General features: G+C 44.8%; 1 protein-coding gene across 2 annotated transcripts in view; it reads right to left on the bottom strand.

Moving 5' to 3' along the window:
• Positions 1–20394, bottom strand: part of DMXL2 (Dmx like 2) — a 1615381-nt gene that overhangs the window by 1312719 nt on the left and 282268 nt on the right. For both annotated transcript variants that reach the window (XM_069222485.1, XM_069222484.1), the window contains exon 12: positions 13901–14576. In XM_069222485.1, the coding sequence (XP_069078586.1) occupies positions 13901–14576 (676 nt within the window). The remainder of the gene's footprint in view (positions 1–13900; positions 14577–20394) is intronic.

Consider the following 20394-nt stretch of genomic DNA (forward strand, 5'->3'; position numbering starts at 1 on the left):
GCTCCGGCTCCTGTGCACTCTTCCAGGATTTCCTTCGTGCACAGCCAAGCCTGGGTCCCCGACACTCTAACCTGCAGTGCACAACCTTCTGAGTTGTCCTCCGGCGTCGTGGGACTCCCTTTTGTGACTTGGGTGGACCCCGGTTCACTCCTCTTCTAAGTGCCTGTTCCGGTACTTCTGTGGATGCTGCCTGCTTCTGTGAGGGCTTCCTGACTTGCTGGGCGCCCCCTCTGTCTCCTCATCCAAGTGGCGACATCCTGGTCCCTCCTGGGCCACAGCAGCATCCAAAAACCCTAACCGCGACTCTTGCAGCTAGCAAGGCTTGTTTGCGGTCTTTCCGCGTGGGAACACCTCTGCAAGCTTCTTCACAACGTGGGACATCCATCCTCCAAAGGGGAAGTTCCTAGTCCTCTTCGTTCTTGCAAAACACCAAGCTTCTTCCATCCGGTGGCAGCTTCCTTGCACCCTCAGCTGGCATTTCCTGGGCTCCTGCCCACTCTCCACACTGTTGCGACTCTTGGTCCCCTTGTCTTACACGTACTCAGGTCTGGAAATCCACTGTTGTTGCATTGCTGGTGTTGGTTTTCCTTGCAGAATCCCCCTATCACGACTTCTGTGCTTTCTGGTGGTTGTAGGTGCACTTTACACCTACCTTACAGGGTCTTGGGGTGGGCTATTTTTCTAATCCTCACTGTTTTCTTACAGCCCCAGCGACCCTCTACAAGCTCACATAGGTTTGGGGTCCATTCGTGGTTCGCATTCCACTTTTGGAGTATATGGTTTGTGTTGCCCCTATACCTATGTGCTCCTATTGCAATCTATTGTAACTTTACACTGCTTGCATTACTTCCTTTTGCTATTACTGCATAATTTTGGTATTGTGTACATATATCTTGTGTATATTTGGCATCCTATAGGGTACTTACTGAGATACTTTTGGCATATTGTCATAAAAATAAACTACCTTTATTTTTAGTATATCCGTGTATTGTGTTTTCTTATGATATTGTGCATATGACACCAGTGGTATAGTAGGAGCTTTACATGTCTCCTAGTTCAGCCTAAGCTGCTTTGCCATAGCTACCTTCTATCAGCCTTAACTGCTAGAAACACCTCTTCTACACTAATAAGGGATAACTGGACCTGGCACAAGGTGTAAGTACCTCTGGTACCCACTACAAGCCAGGCCAGCCTCCTACACCATGATGCATCACACATGTGGTTATGCCCCCTCTAGAAAGGGGCTTCTTAAGTTGTGTGGGCACAAAGGAGATCAATGTTTTGTCTTCCATAAAATCCTGGTCCTTTGTCTGTAGTACAACAATGTCATCAATGTCACTTCTGTGAATGTCTAAAAACATTTTATTTCTGAAATATCTGGGTCTCCTCCATACAATCTCAGGAATGTCAGCAATACACTGTGTGTATCTTCCAAAATGGAACCCAAAGGGCTCCTCACTAGGATTTAATCATAAAATGTGTGCAACAAGTAGATCCGACACATACATATGCTGGGACTGCTGCAAAAGGACGAATTTAGTTTGAGAATTATTGAGTATCTAAGAGGAGTATTGTATGGTATAAGACCTTCCCCTAGACCAGCACAATAGGAGGCCCTTAAAGCCTGGGAGCGTGCTGCACGTTAAAGAAAAGGAGAAATACCACAATTAAGGTAAAGAAGCAGTGCATAGTTACGTTGATGCTGAGTGGGGTGCAGAGCAGCAGAAGTGGCAAATGCAGGTAGTTGAGGGAGCTAGGTTGTATCGCACATTAACAAACGAAGAGCCCCAGAAAAAGAAAAGGCTCCTCATCCTCTTGCGGACGATAGCTGACGCTGTGCTGCAGTGCCATGCTTGTGCCCACCCACAGGCCCTGACAAGCAATCATCCTCACCTAGCGCCGCAGGAGTTCCGAAACCACATTGCTTTCTATGTGCTAGCTACCTTCTGCTCGTTTGTGTGCCTGGGAAAGGAAAAGGCTTGTCAGCTGCCGGCTGGCAACGGGTTTTGCCGGCATTGTTACATTGCCGCATCTCCTCCCTCCCGCCAGCCACCTGTCGTGCTGCGTGCGTCTTCAGAGGCCTCACTGGTGAGCTGTTGAATCCTGCCAAGGCTGTCGGGGGGAGAACATGGCATGGGGGTTGAGCTGGAGCCAAATCATACCTTCAACTGTAGTTAACTGTGGTTAAAGCACAGCAGCAGCAACCAGAACAAAGGTATTTGGAGTTTGGACACTTAACCTCTTGGGTAGAAATGGAAGGAGGAGGAGGTAAGTGAACCACTTCAGACTCATCTGTAGACAGATTAGACAAGATATTTTTGCAAACTGAACGAAAGTGAACTACATCCTGTAATATTATGCTTCCCAAATCTCAGCTTTTGCAGTTTTCCACAAAAGCTAGAAAGACCATGGTGGGTTACTGACCAGGAGCGTCTTAACAGTCCAATGGGATCTGGTTTTTCCATTAGTATTACTGAATTGTCTGCATAGTCATCTAGTACCTGGAAATTTTCCGTGGTGTCCCACCCTGTTTTCTAGGCCGTGTTGTGGCATTGTGGCAAACACTAAGTGAGTCTCTAAGTGGCTAATTGAACTTATAATGACAACTGGAAAGCTTGACTTGGGCAGAGTAATAACTACTAGATTATGTAGAAAGAAAAAAAATCTAGCCCATTACAAAATAAATTATCCCACATACATGCACTAAAGGGGATGGCTACTATACAAACATGTTTCCTGAAAGTTGTGGAGGACTCTGGAGCTGCTTTAATACCGCCATCTGTTCACAGATTCCTCAAGCCTCTCAATCTGCTTTTAGCCCAAATGCAAATGGTGTGTTACCCTTTGCATCAGTATGCGGGGCTTAGTCCCCTTTCAAGAAGACTTTACACTATGGAACGTTGATGTTGTTTTTCATTACAAAGGCACATTATATCAACAACAAAAACAGCTGTACGCCATCTTCTCAATACAGCAGAAAACGTCTTTTAAGTTATTCTGCAGCAGCCCTAGTACACAATCCCTTAGAGGAGCAGTATTATCTGGTATTCCACCCATAGATGTGTTCGCTAGGTAATTCTCAGGGCAATTGTGTGCAATATTCTGAACCTTTGCTCTGTTTGGAGAGAATCCCATCATCTACATTGAATTTACCTGAAAAATCAAAACATAGCATTGACCATATTTTAGACGCTTTATCTGCAATCCTCTGCAAACTGACAGGGAAACAGGCGTTCAAAGTTTAGAGAATTTGGAACCCTGCCAGGTGTACCGCACTGCCAAAACAAAACACAAATCTAGATCTGAAGATTCTGTGCTAATATCCTTAGAAAGAAATTAAGTCACTTACCTGTAACTGTAGTTCTCCAGTACTGGAATCTTTCATAGATTCACATGCTTGAATCATTCCCCGTCGTCGAGATGGGAGTCCCGGTACAATTTTCACAAGTAATGTTAAAACATATTGAAGAGAAAAAGGCCCTAGGCCTCTTCAATTTCATAGTCTATCAGAGTCATTTTGTGAAAAGGACCAAACCTGATCCTCCACCAATCAGGCGACAGCACCCTTCAGAACCACCTGAGAGAAGCTCTAGCACCTCAGATTTTCCAAGCACAAGTGCGTATATTATGTTGAATATATATATAAATAGAAAGAAAAGAGGTGAAGTGAGCTTCTCCGGGGAGGCGGGTGGGTCGCATGTGAATCTATGAAAGATTCCAATACTGGAGAACTACAGTTACAGGTAAGTAACTTATTTTCTTACTCCAGTATTGGAACTTTCATAGATTCACATGCTTGAATCAGAGTAGCCAGCAATAACTATGCACATTGTAAAATGACAACATTTTTAATAAACAAAGGGGGTCATTTTGACCTTGGCGGACGGCGGAGGCCGTCCGCCAAGGTACCGCCGCTGAATGACCGCACCGCGGTCAAAAGACCGCAGCGGCCATTCAGACATTTCCTCTGGGCCGGCGGGCGCTCTCCAAAAGAGCGCCCGCCGGCCCAGAGGAAATGCCCCTGCAACGAGGACGCCGGCTCAGAATTGAGCCGGCGTAGTTGCAGGGGTGCGACGGGTGCAGTTGCACCCGTCGCGTATTTCAGTGTCTGCTTAGCAGACACTGAAATACTTTGCGGGGCCCTCTTACGGGGGCCCCTGCAGTGCCCATGCCATGGGCATGGGCACTGCAGGGGCCCCCAGGGGCCCCGCGGCACCCCCTACCGCCATCCTGTTCCTGGCGGGAGACCCGCCAGGAACAGGATGGCGGTAGGGGGTGTCAGAATCCCCATGGCTGCGGAGCGCGCTCCGCAGCCATGGAGGATTCACAAGGGCAGTGGTAAACCGGCGGGAGACCGCCGGTTTACCCTTTCTGGCCGCGGCTGAACCGCCGCGGTCAGAATGCCCTCTGAAGCACCGCCAGCCTGTTGACGGTGCTCCCGTGGTCGGTGACCCTGGCGGTCACCGGCCGCCAGGGTCAGAATGACCCCCAAAGTATCTTGAACCACAAAACCTTATTATCATCATGCATAAAATGATGAAGTATATAAGTATACTGACATATGTCTCTATATATATATATATATATATATATATATATACTTATCTCTAATATATATACAGATATACCTGTGAAGATACATGATGAAATTCAAAGAATAAAACAGTAATAGAAATTATCATAAGACACTACTGTAACATGATCAATGTCTGTAAACCCGCTTACTTATGTGATTGTGATAGCGTTCTCTTATCCTTACCTCAATTTCTGTTTTTTCTTCTTTTTTTTTTTAAATAATGTGCATACCTGTTCTAGGATGGAGGGATGGAGGAGAAATGGCTCACCTTCACCTGAAGAGATTCCTGAGAACCGCCTGGCCCACTGCTACCTCTCCGTGAGAGAGGGACTCCAAGCAGTAGTGCTTAGTGAAGGTATGACAGCTCTTCCATGTTGCTGCCCTACATATGTCTTGTAGTGGCACTCCGGCAAACAGTGCCGCTGACGATGAGACTTTTCTCGTCGAGTGAGCATGCACAGATGACTGCAAAGGTTTGCCCGCTGCCTGATGGCAAAAGCGAATAGCAGAGGCGATCCATCTAGAAATACTCTGCTTGGATAGCGGGCACCCCTTCCTAGGAGCACTGTACGCCACAAATAGCTGATTAGAGCGCCGAAAAGATTTAGTCCTGTCCAAATAAAATTGAACGCATCTTTTCACGTCTAAAGACTGTAATGACCTCTCCGCCGGAGTAGATGGATGAGGGAAAAAAAAGACTTGAAGACTAAAGGTTCGTTCATGTGAAAGTCTGGCGGAACCTTTGGAATACAATGCGGGTTAGTGCGCATTAATAGTCTATCATGTTTAAGCTGCAGGAATGGCTCTTGGATGGACAGCGCTTGCACCTCACTGACCCGCCTAGCTGATGTAAGAGCTATCAATAAGGCAACCTTCCACGACAAGTATTTGAGGGAAGCACGGTGGATCGGTTCAAATGGAGGCTTCATCAGTTGTGCCAAAACAATATTCAGATTCCACGAAGGAGGTGGTGGTCTGAAAGGAGGGTAAACCCTGAAAAGCCCCTTTAGAAATCTCTTAATCAGCCGAGAAGAGAAGAGAGAGGGTGTGTCATCTGAACGTCTGTATGCAGCTATAGCTGCTACATGAACTTTAATGGACGAGTGTGCTAGGCCAGATTGAGCTAATTGTAAGAGATACGGCAATATTTCTTCTGGTGGTGAGAGTAGAGGGTCGATTCGACGCTGATGACACCAGGCACAGAATATTTTCCACTTACACTGATACGTCTTGTTAGTGCTATCCGCTCTGGCCTTCGACAAAATATCCCTGAAGTCCTGCGGGATGTTCAAATGCGCAAACTCTCTGTGGTGAGGAGCCATGCTGATAACCGCATTGACTGCGGATCGGGGTGCCGAACCTGGCCGTTGTTCATTGTTAGTAAATGAGATAACGGCTCCAGTGGAATATGAGGTTTGACTGACAGAATGAGGAGCTCTGTGAACCAATGTTGGCGCGGCCAGTACAGGGCTATCAGTATGAGAGTGCACGGTTCTGTTTTCATCTTCGTGAGGACCCTTGGGATCAACGGAATGGGAGGAAAGGCGTAAGCAAAGATGTCTGACCAGAATATCGAAAACACATTCCCCCAAGATCCCTTTTGGTGATGCCAACTTGCGAAGAAACGGCATTTGGCGTTGTCCACCTTCGCAAACAGATCCACTGTTGGTGTTCCCCACTGGGAAAAAATCTGGTTCAGTACTGTCTGGTCTAGTTCCCACTCGTGGCAGTCCGATTTCTGCCTGCTGAGTGTATCTGCTGCCTTGTTGTTTATTCCCGGCAAGCGTACCGCTATTAGTGTGATGCCTTGCTGTGAGGCCCAGTTCCAGATCGCTTGGGCTTCCCTGGAGAGGGTGAGAGATCTTGTACCTCCTTGTTTGTTGAGATAGTGCATTGTAGTGGTGTTGTCCGTTCTTATCACCACTCGCGATCTTGAGATTCTTGGGAGAAACGCTTGTAAGGCGAGGTGCACTGCCCTGAGTTCTAGCCAATTGATATGCATTGATGCCAGATGGATTGGCCATTTTCCACTTATTTTCAAGTCCTGTAATACTGTGCCCCAGCCTTCCAGTGAGGCATCCGTTGTTATGGTCCACGGGGCTGGCTGTTGAAGAAACGAGAGGCCAATTGACAGATGATGCTTCTGAGCCCACCATTTGAGAGTTTTGATCATTATCGGAGTTATTTGTATCTGGTCTTCGAAAGTGCCTGATACTTGGAGCCGTTGACGGTTTAGCTGCTACTGCAAGGGGCGCATCTTTAGCCGACACAGAGGGATCAGAGGTATGCACGAAGACATCATGCCCAACAGTGATTTGAAGAGACGGACAGTGACCTTTCGTCTTCTCTGTATGGAACTCCCTAGGGTCAGTAATCTTTGTTGTCTCTCTAACGTGGGACATGCAATGCCGGATTCTGTGTTCAGTTTTGCTCCCAGAAAAGTAATACTGCGTACTGGTAGAGGGTTGGACTTCTCCCAGTTGATTGTGAATCCGAGATTGGTCGATAAGGAAATGCACTTTCTTGTTGACTTGTGTGCTCCTGTGTAAGTCTTTGCCTTTATTAACCAGTCGTCTAAGTATGGAAAAACCTGGTGCTTTCTTCTCCTGAGAAAGGCTGCGACTGGTGCTAAGCATTTGGTAAATATTCTGGGGGCTGATTTGAGTCTGAAGGGAAGGATGCGTTGTTGATAATGGCTCCTGGCTACGGTGAATCTCAAATACTTTCTGTGGGCAGGGTGGATGGGTATGTGGAAGTATGCGTCTTTGAGGTCTAGTGATGACATAAAACCTCTTTGATTGAGACGCAGAAGGACGTCTTGCAGGCTGATCATTCTAAACGATTTCTTTTTTAGGTATACATTTAGTTGCCTTAAATCGAGGATCGGCCTCCAATCCTTCCACTATTTTCGAATGATGAAGAACCTGGAATAAAATCCTGTTCCTCGTTGAGCCCGAGGCATCTTCTCTATAGCTCCCTTGAGAAGCAACTTGTCGACTTCCTCCTTGAGTTGCTGAGGATATCTTGAAGGAGTCCTGCGGGGAGGGTTGGAGGGAGGTATCTGGATAAATTCTAAAGTATGGCCCGTTCCACTAATTGTAGGACCCAGCTGTCTGACGTAATGGTTTGCCATTGACTGAGGAATAAGGAAATTCTCCCGCCCAGGGTGACAGGAGGAGGACAGAGCGTAGTTGGCGCCTCGAAAACATCAGGTTCTATGAGCTGAATCTTTGGCCGGGCGGGTTGAACGTCCCCGGCCTGCCGGTCTACTATAGGCTGGTTGAGTCGGTTGCCTTTGGGAGTAGTATGGACGATATTGTTGTGAAGATGACGGATAGGAAGAATATCTCTGTTGTTGATATCCCCCTCTGTAAGAGGGTTGGCCACGCCCCCTAGGACGAAAGGACGATTTTCGATATTGCAGGGTCCCTAATAACCTTGCCGTGTCTGTTTTGATTGACTGTAGGGCTTCATCCACATGTTTCCCAAATAGCGCTTGGCCATCAAAGGGTAAGTCTAGGATTTTATTCTGGACTTCTGGGCGAAATGAGGTGGCTTTAGGCCAGCCCTGTCTTCTTAATACAGCAGCACCTGCAAGCTGTCTGAAAGCAGTGGTCGCTATATCCATTGCACAGTCTATAAGCTCTGCAGACGTGCGTTGACCTTCTTGTACAGTCTTATTTGCCTCCGATTTTGCGTCTTCTGGCAGTTGATTTATAAAAGGTGCAATATCCGCCCAAAGCTGTCTGTCGTATCGAGACAAAATAGCCAAGGAGTTGGCAGCTCTAAGCACTAGGCTGGCCGTAGACGAAAATCCTTTCCCTATGTTATCTAACCGCCTACCCTCCTTGTCTGGGGGTGCGGAAATCGGGGAAGAAGGATTTTTTGATCTTCTTTGAGCTGCCTGAGCTACTACTGAATCCAGAGGAGGATGTCCTGTCAAGCATGTTGGTGCATCATCAGGAGCTAAAAACTGCTGTGACTGTTGCCGGATTATTCATGACTTTAAGGCCCTCTTCCGACAGGTGGCTCACCATCGGGATAGAGCGCACAGACTTTTGAAAGGGCTCTTTAAAATCATTTAGGAAACAGTCTGTTTGCTTCGTAGTTAGCGGTAAAGCAAAACGCTTGGCTGCCCTCTCTAGGAGGTTGTGAAAACCTCCAATGTCTTCAGGTGGGGATTCCACCTTCGAATGAGAAGGAGAAGATGGAGCAGGAATAATGTACTCGTCCCACTCTGAGTGAGTGTCTATGAGCTCTCCTTCTTCCTGATCTCCTTCTGAGATGTCGGTGTCTTGGGGAATTGTCATGTCAGGAGTGGCCACATCTGTGAGATGCAAAGACGTTGGTCTTTGATGTGGAGTAGAAACACCAGAAAGAGGTGATGGAGGAGGCTGTTCTCCTTGTGGAGGAAACCTTCTGTTGTAATCTACCAACATCGCTCTAAGGCCAGTAAGCAGGTCGGAAGGAATATACGCTCCCTGCTGATACTGCTGATGCTCCGAGTAAGCCTGGGGATCATAAGCTTCCTCGTACTCATCATCTTCCTGGTATTTTACATTCAATTCAGAAGGACTGTGGGCTGTTCCAAAAGGCCCGTCTTCATCTGAATCTTCATCTCCCTCCAACAGATGTACTGGCACCAGGGAGGATACCTTACTAGATGATGTGTGGGTTGGAGTTAACTTTTCTCCTCTTTTTTGATGTTTTTCCCTCGTCGACGGTCTCGTCGACGGTGTCATCAATGACGTGTAAATCGACTTTGTCATGGACGGTGCCGTCGATGCTGGACGCACAGTTATTTTAATAGCAGAAAGCTTCGTCGACGACGGTAGGGCTGACACCGACATCAGCGTCGTCGACGATGACGTGGTGTAGACGGCCGTCAACACTGATGTCGTCGTTGCAGTTCTCGTCGACGGTGGTGTACTTGTTCTTGTCGATGTCGCCAACGGAGCCGTTGACGATGGAAATCCCGAAGTAGCTGTTGTCGTCGGCAATGCGTCGGGGAATCCGTCGACGAGGCCTTTTTTCCAGTCACAGAGGATGGCTTTTTGAAAGGCACAGATGGTGATTTTCTGTGCCTCTCAGAACTGTAAAAATGTTTTTTCCCCTCTTTACTTGAGAGTTTAGTTGGGGAAGAAGATGGGCTGCGACCCTTACAAGGCCCTGAAGCAGTCTTTTTGAGGGCTTTTCTTGAGATATGTGAGGGAGATCTAGAGCGTGATCTTGCACTTTTTGATCTCTTAGATGTTGATGATTCCTCACTCTCAGAACCAGAACCAGAAACTGGATCCTTCCTATGTTTGAGTTTCTGCAGCCATATTAATAATCTGCTTTCTCTATCTTTTAAGGTTTTAGAAGAAAAAGTACGGCAAATCTTACAGTCTTTGGCTGAATGATCTGGGTACAGGCAGTAAATGCAGTCTTGATGAGGGTCTTCAGAATGAAGTCTTTTCTTCCCACAAGTCTTGCGGTCTCTGAAGAGACTCTTCTTTTCCTTGTCAGACATAGTTGAAAAATAGCTGACAAATCCCAATAAATTAGTTTCTCTGAGAGAAAAAGAGCTGAATTAAGGTGTGAAGACAGAGCAGAGCTCTGAGGAGACTCCCTAGCACGACGTGCGGTAGAAAATCTGAGGTGCTAGAGCTTCTCTCAGGAGGTTCTGAAGGGTGCTGTCGCCTGATTGGTGGAGGATCAGGTTTGGTCCTTTTCACAAAATGACTCTGATAGACTATGAAATTGAAGAGGCCTAGGGCCTTTTTCTCTTCAATATGTTTTAACATTACTTGTGAAAATTGTACCGGGACTCCCATCTCGATGACGGGGAATGATTCAAGCATGTGAATCTATGAAAGTTCCAATACTGGAGTAAATATATTTACAGAACCACTGGATGAGACTCCTACAAAAATAGTTCTCACAAACTCTTCTTGTCCAGAAACCGCTATCTACCCCATCGATCAGGGAAAGAGGAAAACCCAAAACAATTCTAAAAAAAATCTTCAAAAGTGCGATCAATCAAAAAAAGCAAAGAAGGATTAATAACAAGCGAACGAAGAAATTAAGCTTCGACCCAGTTGACGAATCAGATGCTACACAGGAAGTGGTACAACTAAGGGATATAGGGCCAGATGTAAAAAAAAAAAAAATAATCAGTTTACCATTTCCTAATTGAGAAAGTTTGTGATTCACAATTAGGAACTCGCAAATACCCATGTTCCAATGTGTGTTTGACACACTGTGTGAGCCGCATTGGGTTGCAAATAGACACACCTCATTAATATCCATGAGGTAGGTCTTGCTTTGTGACCCATTGTGAGAAGCCCACCATGTTTGTGATTGCTTTTTCAATAAAGCATTATTATTATTATTATTATTATTATTATTATTATTATTATTTTTAAATGCAGTCTGTTTTTCATAAAGGAAAAGGGGGATGTGTTCCAAAAATATATATATATTTTTTTCATTTTTGAAGAGTAGGCAGTGTCCATGGGACCTCTGCCTGCTCTTAAAAAAACATTTTTACCCACATTCATAAAGGGTAAGGGGTTCCTTGGGGAGCCATTCCCATTTGTGAATGGGCTACCACCTCCTTCAAGCAGCTGGTACAAAATGAATATTCTGCAACCGCATTTCAGTCACAAAACATTCATACATATCAGTGAAATTCGTTAGGAAGGGACGCCCTGAACACATCCCTTCCTTTAAAACTTGATAGTGCAATTTTCAGAAACAGTTCCTGGGGGGAAAAAACATTTGATCGATTTGCAGGTAAGTACAACAGTTACAGTCTCCATGGTTTAGGAAGTCCACAGGCAGGGTTCAAGTTAACCCCTAACACCTAACCCCAGCAACACGGGGCCAGCCGGGTGCAGAGGTAAAAGTGTAGGCAAAAATAACATAGGCTTCTATGGCGACTGGGGGCACTCGTTTTCAGATCTGCAGGCAGGTACCCATGACTTCGGAGGGCAGACATGGGGGGGTGGATTAAAGGAGCCCCAGGGGAGGGGGGCATAAGTAGACACCAAACATACACCCTCAGCGGCGCTGGAGGGGCCAGGTGCAGGGTGCTAACAAGATGTTGGGTCGCCAATGATTCTCTTTGAGGGGACCTCGGAGGTCAGCTGCAGGTGAGGTCCAGGGGGTCATCTCAGGCAGCCCACAGGCTGGACAGGAAGGAGGGTCGCCTGCTGAATGCTGAACCAGAGGTTGGGTTCTCCAAGGCCTTGGGGTTGAGGGTGCAGTGTGTCTTTAGGCATCAGATATCTTCGTCCAGAGCTTCGCGGTCAGTGGGGGTCCTCGGGATTCCCTCTGCAGGTGTCATCGTGGAGGGGTGGAGAGGTAAACCCAGGGTGGGCACTTGCTTGGAATCGCCTGGGGATCCTCTCTAGCTGGTTGGGCCACCTGGACATGGGCCATGGGAGCCGGGTGCAGAGTGGTTAGGACTCACGCACCCGGAGGGAAGTTGGAGTCCTTGATTGTTATTTCTTCTCGGACAGGGCCGCTGTCTAGTGGGGTTCCTGGTCCTTTCGAGTGCAGGGCAGTCCTCTGAAGCTTGGCAGAGGTCGCTGGTCTAGCTGGGTGCACCGCTGTTCTTTTTCAGATTCTCTGATGGAGGAGACAGGCCAATAGGGCTGGGACTAAATCAGTTGTCTTCTTCCTTCTTCCCTGCTGGGGGTTTCAGCTTAGCAGTCCTTCTTGTAGGTCACTAGGAATCTGGTGAGCTGGGTTCAGGGAGGCCCATAAATCCTATATTTAGGAGCATGTTAGGGGTCAGAGGGCAGTAGCCAATGGCTACTGTCCCTGAGAGTGGATACACCCTTCCTGTGCCCACTCCCTTTGGGGAGGGGGGCACAAACCTAACCCTATTGGTGCCTGTCCTCCAAACCAAGATGGAGGATTCTGCAGGGAGGGGATCATCTCAGCTCTGGACACCTTAAGGGTGGTGCTAGCTAGGGTGGTCACTTCTTCCTTGTTTTGCCAAATCTTTCAGCCCGACTTGCTGCCAAAAGTGGGGGTTTATCCGGGGGGCAGGCAACTCCACTAGCTGGGGTGCTCTGGGCCAGTGTAACCCGAAGCCTGAGCCTTTCAGGTTCACCGCCAGGTGTTACAGTTCCTGCAGGGGGAGGTGTGAAGCACTCCCTGCCCCCAACCACGACAGGCTTTGTTTCTGACCACAGAGAGCAGAAAGGCTCTCACCCCCTGTGGTCAGAAACTTGTCTGAAAGTGGCAGGCTAGCACAGAATGGTCAGTCCTGCACTAGACGTTTGGATAACATACAGGGGGCATCTTTAAGATGCGCTCTGGGTGCATTTTTCAATAAATCCCACACTGGCATCAGTGGGTGTTTATTGTGATGAGAAGTTTGATATCGAACTTCCCAGTATTCAGTGAAGCCATTATGGAGCTGATGAGTTTGTAACGACAAACTCTCAGATCATATACTCAATATGGCTACACTGCACTTACAATGTCTAAGAATGGACTTAGACACTGAAGGGGTATATCGCTAATGCAGCTATGCCCTCACCTATGGTATAGTGCATCCTGCCTTAGGGCTGTAAGGCCTACTAGACGGGTGTCTTACCTATGCCATAGGCAGTGGTTTGTGGACATGGTACCCTGAGAGGGGTGCCATGTCGACTTTGCCTTTTTCTCCCCCCCAGCACACACAAGCTGCAAGGGCAGTGTGCATGTGCTTGGTCAGGGGTCCCCCAGGATGGCATAATACATGCTGCAACCCTTGGGGAACTTCCATGGTCACAGGGCCCTTGGTACAATGGGTATCTTTTACAAGGGACTTAGCTGTGGGCCATGGGTGTGCCAATGTGAAAACAAAGGTACAGATTTTGGGAAAGAACACAGGTGCTGAGGCCTGGTTAGCAGGGTCCCAGCACACTTTCAATCAAAGTTGGCATCAACATTAGCCAAAAGGTGTGTGGGGGGGGTGCATGCCAACAGTGGCACTTTCTCGCAAGTAGGATTAAACAAGGCACTTAAATTATTCGGACATAGCGTAAGTAAATTATGTTGGATTGCCTTTTCAAAGTCAAGTAACATTCTCCTGCATGTTACATCAAAGTTAATCTGTGCTTACAGTCATGTCACAATAAACCTCACAGAAGCACAAAAATGCATGTAAACGGTACAACAACACACCTTACTTATAATATTAAAAAAACAAAGTATAAAAACATTTGCTCATTAGATGATCTGTTGTAATATAAATACATCACATATAAATGTGTATGGTGCTGGCTAACTGGCAATGCTAAAGCCAGTTAAATTTGGTACAAAATCTTAATTAAAACCACTTACCTAGGCAGTAGCTGGGAATAAGTGTTGGAAGCCAGGCAACGTTTGAGAAGGCTGAAGTATGCAATGAGTTAATTCGAGCCAGTTCAGACACACCTCCACTGTATGACAAAGGTCCTATTGGGTCCACACGCCACAGAATGAGCTCACTGTATATTGCATTGGGATCATGAAATGTTCGTGTAGCTGCATTTCGGAAATGTTGCCTAGAGGAGCCTTTAACATGCTTCACAGGGTCCGTAATTCCATTATGCCTGTCAGAATCCCAGGGAAGTTCTGATTCAGGAGTTAATAAGGCATTGTGATGTGATGAGGTGAGCAACAGTGGCAAAACGGAGTGGCAAGCCAAATCATTGAGATGGAATCGGTGTCCACAGTATCGAAATTTGTGGGATACAGTAAGGACTGTTGTGAATGAAGATTTATCAGCAAATGTAACTGCCCACTGATTAAGAGACCCATCAATATGTTTTGAAACCATCATTACTGAAGGAGCAACCACAGGGACAGTTGTTGGGCTTTCAGTGGTGCTTGACCTTTTATCCACTGAAATGTGAGACGAAATGCTCAAGGAGAAATTCTCTTGCACAGAAGTAGCAGCATACATCAAAATGTTTTTACTGAGAGAGCTTGCATCACCAGAAGGAAAAGCAACTGGAATCCGAGAAGAGAATGAAACCTAGAAAATTAAGTATTAAAAACTTTTTTTAATTTGTACAATATGATTTCACATGCACAACCAAATGAGAAAAAGTGAAATTGCAGTTCCGAAAAATGCATTGTAACCTGATCAAAATCACAGTTCTGTAACCTATTTCATTAAGTGTCAAGAAATGAAGTCCAGAGTGGTTCTTCACCTACGTAATTAAAGAACAGTGTAGAACATTTGTCTAATTTTGAAAGATCTTGCTGATGGGACGAAAGTGGATCACAGCACTACCTTTTGAAAGCATCAAAATGTACTTTCAGGCCACGATGATTCACGTTTGCTGTAACTTAACGCACAAGCTAACGTCCCAACTCACAGTTTTTAATAATTATCACTCGAATAGCAAAAGCTACCAACGATAGCCTGGGCAAATTCATTACCATCTCCAAACTGAGGTCAGAATTCTCCACTACAAGAGAACAATCTATGAAGAAAATGACATCACTGAAACAATTAAAATAAGGATTCCTGCGTGACTCTCTGGGCTCCTTCTAAATCTATCTCGAAGATTCTAGGAAATAAATGGACAGAGAGGAATGCATTATGGAAAAATGGAGGGAGCGCACACGGAAAGGGCCACATTGACCATTTATTCCATTGTGCATTTCCTCTCGGAACCAGAGTTATTGCAAAACTTTTTAAACAACATTTATTAACATACAGCCAAGCACTATGTTCCTGGATCACAATAATAGTGATGCCTGCATTTCAGTGTCTGATATTGCCAGTGGCGGATGCACAGGTGGTACGCAATTTAAATGTGAAAGGTAATTAAAGCAGTAACATTGAGTACACTGACAAATCAAATCATTAGGCTAAACAAGGTTAATTAAGTAGTAAAATCACAAGTTCAGATCGAGTTCATAAAATGTCATAGGAATAAAAACACGAAGATAGGAGATAATTTGAAAGGAGTGCAGGCATGTGTTCTCAGCCATAGATAGTGACATTAAGGCGTTGCCCTCATTCATGGAGTAGGAGTACATCTGTTATACCGTTCTGGAGCGGTATCTTACAAATCCATTGCCCCACCTTAGTCTTTCCATGCTGAGTTCTGTATACAGTTGCTTGGTACAGAGTTAACTGCATGTCAGTTTCGAATTATGTTTGGTGGTTATCATTCACGTTATATATGAAGGCAGCTCAGGCATTTTATCTATCATCGGTCTAAGGCAAAAGGTCTGAATACTAGGAGTAAATCAGGTGGGTAAAAGGAGGGGCTCTGTAAAAACCATAATTATGAATAACTAGGTACAGAAAAATGAATTAAAATGAGAAATGGTTGCAGTATTTGCTAAAAGAGTTTTTGCTGTACCATAACTATCACATTAACCAGTTATTTTTCTACACTATGAATCTCACAGCTTCGTAAACCCAAGGCCCTATAAATTAATACATTAGAAATAAATGGGAAATTAGGAAAACATTTGAAAAAACAATTATTTCACATTTCGATTGTTAGGGGATTCAAGAGAATTTTACCACAGATGCTAGTCTTTTGTCTTCGGTGGCATGGTCATTTCACTCCCCACATGGGGGCACACCTAGGGCCCATCAATGCTCGCATCTTTGATTTTGCAGATAGAGATGCTATCTCCTTAGGGTGTCCCGTAAACAAGTTGCCTTAATGTGCAACTCCGCCCGGGTTATGGTATTCCCAGATTACATCTTGAAGGTCCGACAGCAACGACGCACCTTAATGGTCGTGAAGCAAAATATACAGGTTATGCAGATGCAATTTATATTGTTTTTCCCACCCCGTCTGAAGGTTATTTCTAACAACACTACTACCTTCTTCGTCACTGAAGAGGCTGTGTGAGCATGATTAGAGGAGAGACTGGATTTTCGCACATTGGCATATTTATTTACTTATAAGTCCCTAATAAATTGCACTACCTGTGCCCAGGGCCTATAAATTAAATACTACTAGTGGGCCTGCAGCACTGATGTTGTCACCCATTTAAGTAGCCTTTTAAGCACATCTCAGGCCTGCCACTACAGAGCCTGTGTGGGCAGTTTTAAAGTGTTATGTCGACCTGGCAAAGTAACCTTTTTGTCAGGCCTACACCTTCCTATGCAGTACATATATGTCACCTCTAAGGTAGGCCCTAGACATTTCCAAAGGCAGGGTGCAGTGTATTTAAAAAGTTGGGTAAGTACTTTTAAGCTTTACTTGTCCTGGTAGTGAAAAACATTTAAATTATTTTTCCACTACTGCAAGGCCTTTCTCACTCCCATAAGATAACATTGCAGTTGCCTTCTAACCTATTAGAAGTATAATCTCCAATTAGGAAGAGATAGATTTTCCAAGTTTGGTGTCTCTGGAATCACAATTTAAAATCACAACTTATGATGTAGTCGGATTTTAAATAGTAGCGTGATTACACGGACTCCAGGAGGAGGGGCAGGGCCAGGAGGCCCCTTTAGCTAACGCTCGCACTCCAGCTTCGCGGGAAGCGTGCGGGTGGGACCCGGGCAAAGCCCGGGCCAAGGGCGGGCCAGTCCTTCACCCGTCATCGCCAGGAAGAGACAGAGCTGGGCCCCCCGACATCTCCTCCACGATTGTGACTTGGAAGCGTGTGGTCGCCAGGAAGTATTTTTCCTAATAGTTTCCCTGCATTCTGATAAGGCTATTTTTATTTTTGTAATGCTGTAAGTTTATTTTAGATTATTTTTACCTGTTTTAGCTTATATAAATCGAGCTATTAGCCAGAAGCATTTTGGAGCAACATTGGTTGAATTTCCTAGTATAAAGTAAAAAGCCAATAATGGGCAAGAGGAAGCAATTAAGTGCAAAAAAATATCACCACTCACAAAGACCACTCTTCAATATTAAAATGTATTTCATGAGCAATGGGTGCTATTGATAAACAGATTACTAATGTAGAGGGAAGGATTCTAACTCAGAAGTGCCCGTCGGGATCTTCTCCTAATCTTAATAACTCTCTTCCGTCAGTATTAACCCCTCCAAAACTGACAAAGTTGTTGGAAAGCTGGATTCAAACAAAAGGTTTAAATGGATGTATCCACCATCTAAACGAGTCTATCTCAGAGGCTGATGAGCATTTACCTTCACCCAAACGCACAAAGAAACCTAAGCTAGCTAAAAAGGCAGAGCCTCTAGTCAAGAGCCATCTGTTATAAACAGATATGGCACTTTTGGAATTCAATCCATGGAACAAGTTCAAACTAACTTCGAACATATTAAACCTGGCCAGAAGCCCAAACAAACTACAGCTAAAGCAAAAATCAACACCTTGGACACTATCAATGCCTTGGAACATGTAGTCAGGTCATCCTTTGAGCTAATGATAAAGCGTTTAACCCAAGTGGAGGAAAATGTAGAGTTAATGCTCAATCTAATGAAGGCACAGTCTGTAGGTCCACCATCTGTAATTACCCAAAACTGTGGTGATATAGACACAACCCGAAATTCAAACTCTCCTAAAAAGTCCCACAATCCACCAATTTACGAGGCCACTGAACGACACGCAGATCCTTGTATTTCTCCAACCAGCACTAGAAGTCCCCAACATTTAAAAGTACATACAAAAGGTTTGGAGCCACAGAATAGATCGAAACCTTCCCGGGATATTCCACCAACATTAAGGAGCCACAGAATAGATCGAAACCTTCCCGGGATATTCCACCAACATTAAGAGACACACTAGATCTTCCCCCCGCAGCAACTCCTTATGTGGTAGTTCTCACAAATGTCCCTACTTTACCTGTGGATAATAGGGAAACATGGACAGCTTTGAGGAATAAATCCTTGAATTGGATAGGGACTCGTATGGAACCTGGCATGATCAACTCACTCTTTGAAGATATTAAAATTCCAAAAGGATAAAATGGGTGGGTAGGAACCACTAAACATTAAGAGGCGACTGTGTGGTAATTTCGTTTAAAACCCCAAAATTGGTTCAAGACATTTTGAGTAATTTATGTCCGCAACAGATCACCGATAATGGCATTTTACTGCACCCTGTAGTTTTTTTAAAATAATTCTAATGCAAGGCATGATCGATCTAGTCTTAACTCTGTAAATCAACAAAGTAGATTTGAGCGAAATTACACGGTCCCTACCAAGAACAGATTTCACGCCCTCTCTTTGGAAGAAGTTGATTGACTGTTAATAGACCAGACTGTGGGCAGGATTAGCCCTGTACCGACGAGTCCTGTGCCTGACTTACTGAAGGGTGGTGATGGCTTGGTGGGGAGCATAGGAGACACAAGGAGGGAAATGGAGAAATTACTCAGACAGGACGCTATTGATGAAACTCCAACAAGTGGAGCCTCCGTCCAATTGGCTATATCTACATCAACTTCCATATTCCATATAGAGCCAGAGATTAACATCTCCTCACCAACAAGGAAAGTAATACAACACATATCTGTGGGACCGGGTAGAAACATAGTGGGAGATAGCTTTTTATTCTGGAACGTGGCGGGTCTGCGTACTAAAATCGAGAATGAGGAGTGGCTAGAATTTATTAGGTCTTTTTCTTGCATTTGTCTACAAGAGACTTGGTCCGTGGATCCTATTCATATAAATGGTTTTAGGACATTCCATACCCCTGCAATTCCTAGCTCACGGGGCAGGGCCAAGGGTGGACTGTACACATTTATTTCTAATAAGTTTAATTTTGTAAAGGATTTTAGCTCAATTTCTAACATTTTTTACCAATTGATAGTATGTGAACTAAAAAATAAAGCGCAAATGGTGATTATTAATTTTTATAACAATGCCCCCCAACAAAGATTTTTCTATACTTAGATTACTGCAGGAAGACTTGGATCGTGTATGTAATTATTCACACAAAGAGACCTTTATTGTGTAGAGGGGCGATTTCAATACTCACCTGTGCCCTCAAATAGATGAGAAACCTTGTTCCTTTGGCACAGGTGGAATTGATGTCTCATTCCATTTCACACATAATCATTATGGTAATCTGTTGAATGATGTCTTATTCAAATTCGTCCTTTTTTCTGCAATACTTTAAGTGGTAGCAAATTCACAGCTAAAACCTACTTTTAATGGCAGATGCGCTAATACAATAATTGATTTTACATTAGTTTCTAACAATTTTGCTTTTTGTACATCCGAGTATCAAATTCATTATATTGTGTTCAGCGATCACTATCCTCAAAGTTTAAGTCTTGTACTGCCTCGAGCTATTAATAAACAGAGGGGTCCAGCAGAGAAGTTAGTGAATATTGAATTGGGCGCAAGGAATGGTTACACTATTCGGTGGTCTCAGATTGAACCTATAGGTTTTATGAAACAACTGCTGACTAAATACTCTAATGAGTTTGAAACTTGTCTTTCAGATAATACCAGATCACAGGAGTGTATTCAAGTATTCACCATAATCATTACTGAAATAAAACAGCCTCTTACAGCAAGTACGGGGAAAATCAGATTACGGGGAGACAAAGGGTGGTTTGATAGTGAATGTACACAGGCCCATAAGCGACTTAAACAGCACTTAAATAGCGAAAACCCTGACAAATATGAAACCGCTTTTTTTTTAGGAAAGAGTATAAAAAGGCTATAAAAAACAGGAAACATAACTTAAAAAATGAGGCATGGCATTCTCTCTACGACGCAAGTCTTCAAAATGACAATGTCAAATTCTGGAGGATAGTGAACTCCCCCGCCTGTGTGATGGAACGCCACCAACTATCGAAATAGCCATCATGGAAGAGGAGTGGATTACTTATTTTTCCAGCATATACTCATCAGAAAACCTAGCCCTAGACCTAAACGCTCATAGCGTGGACTACT

The sequence above is a fragment of the Pleurodeles waltl genome, chromosome 3_1 (assembly GCF_031143425.1).
Source record: "Pleurodeles waltl isolate 20211129_DDA chromosome 3_1, aPleWal1.hap1.20221129, whole genome shotgun sequence".
In the NCBI taxonomy this organism is placed as follows: domain Eukaryota; kingdom Metazoa; phylum Chordata; class Amphibia; order Caudata; family Salamandridae; genus Pleurodeles; species Pleurodeles waltl.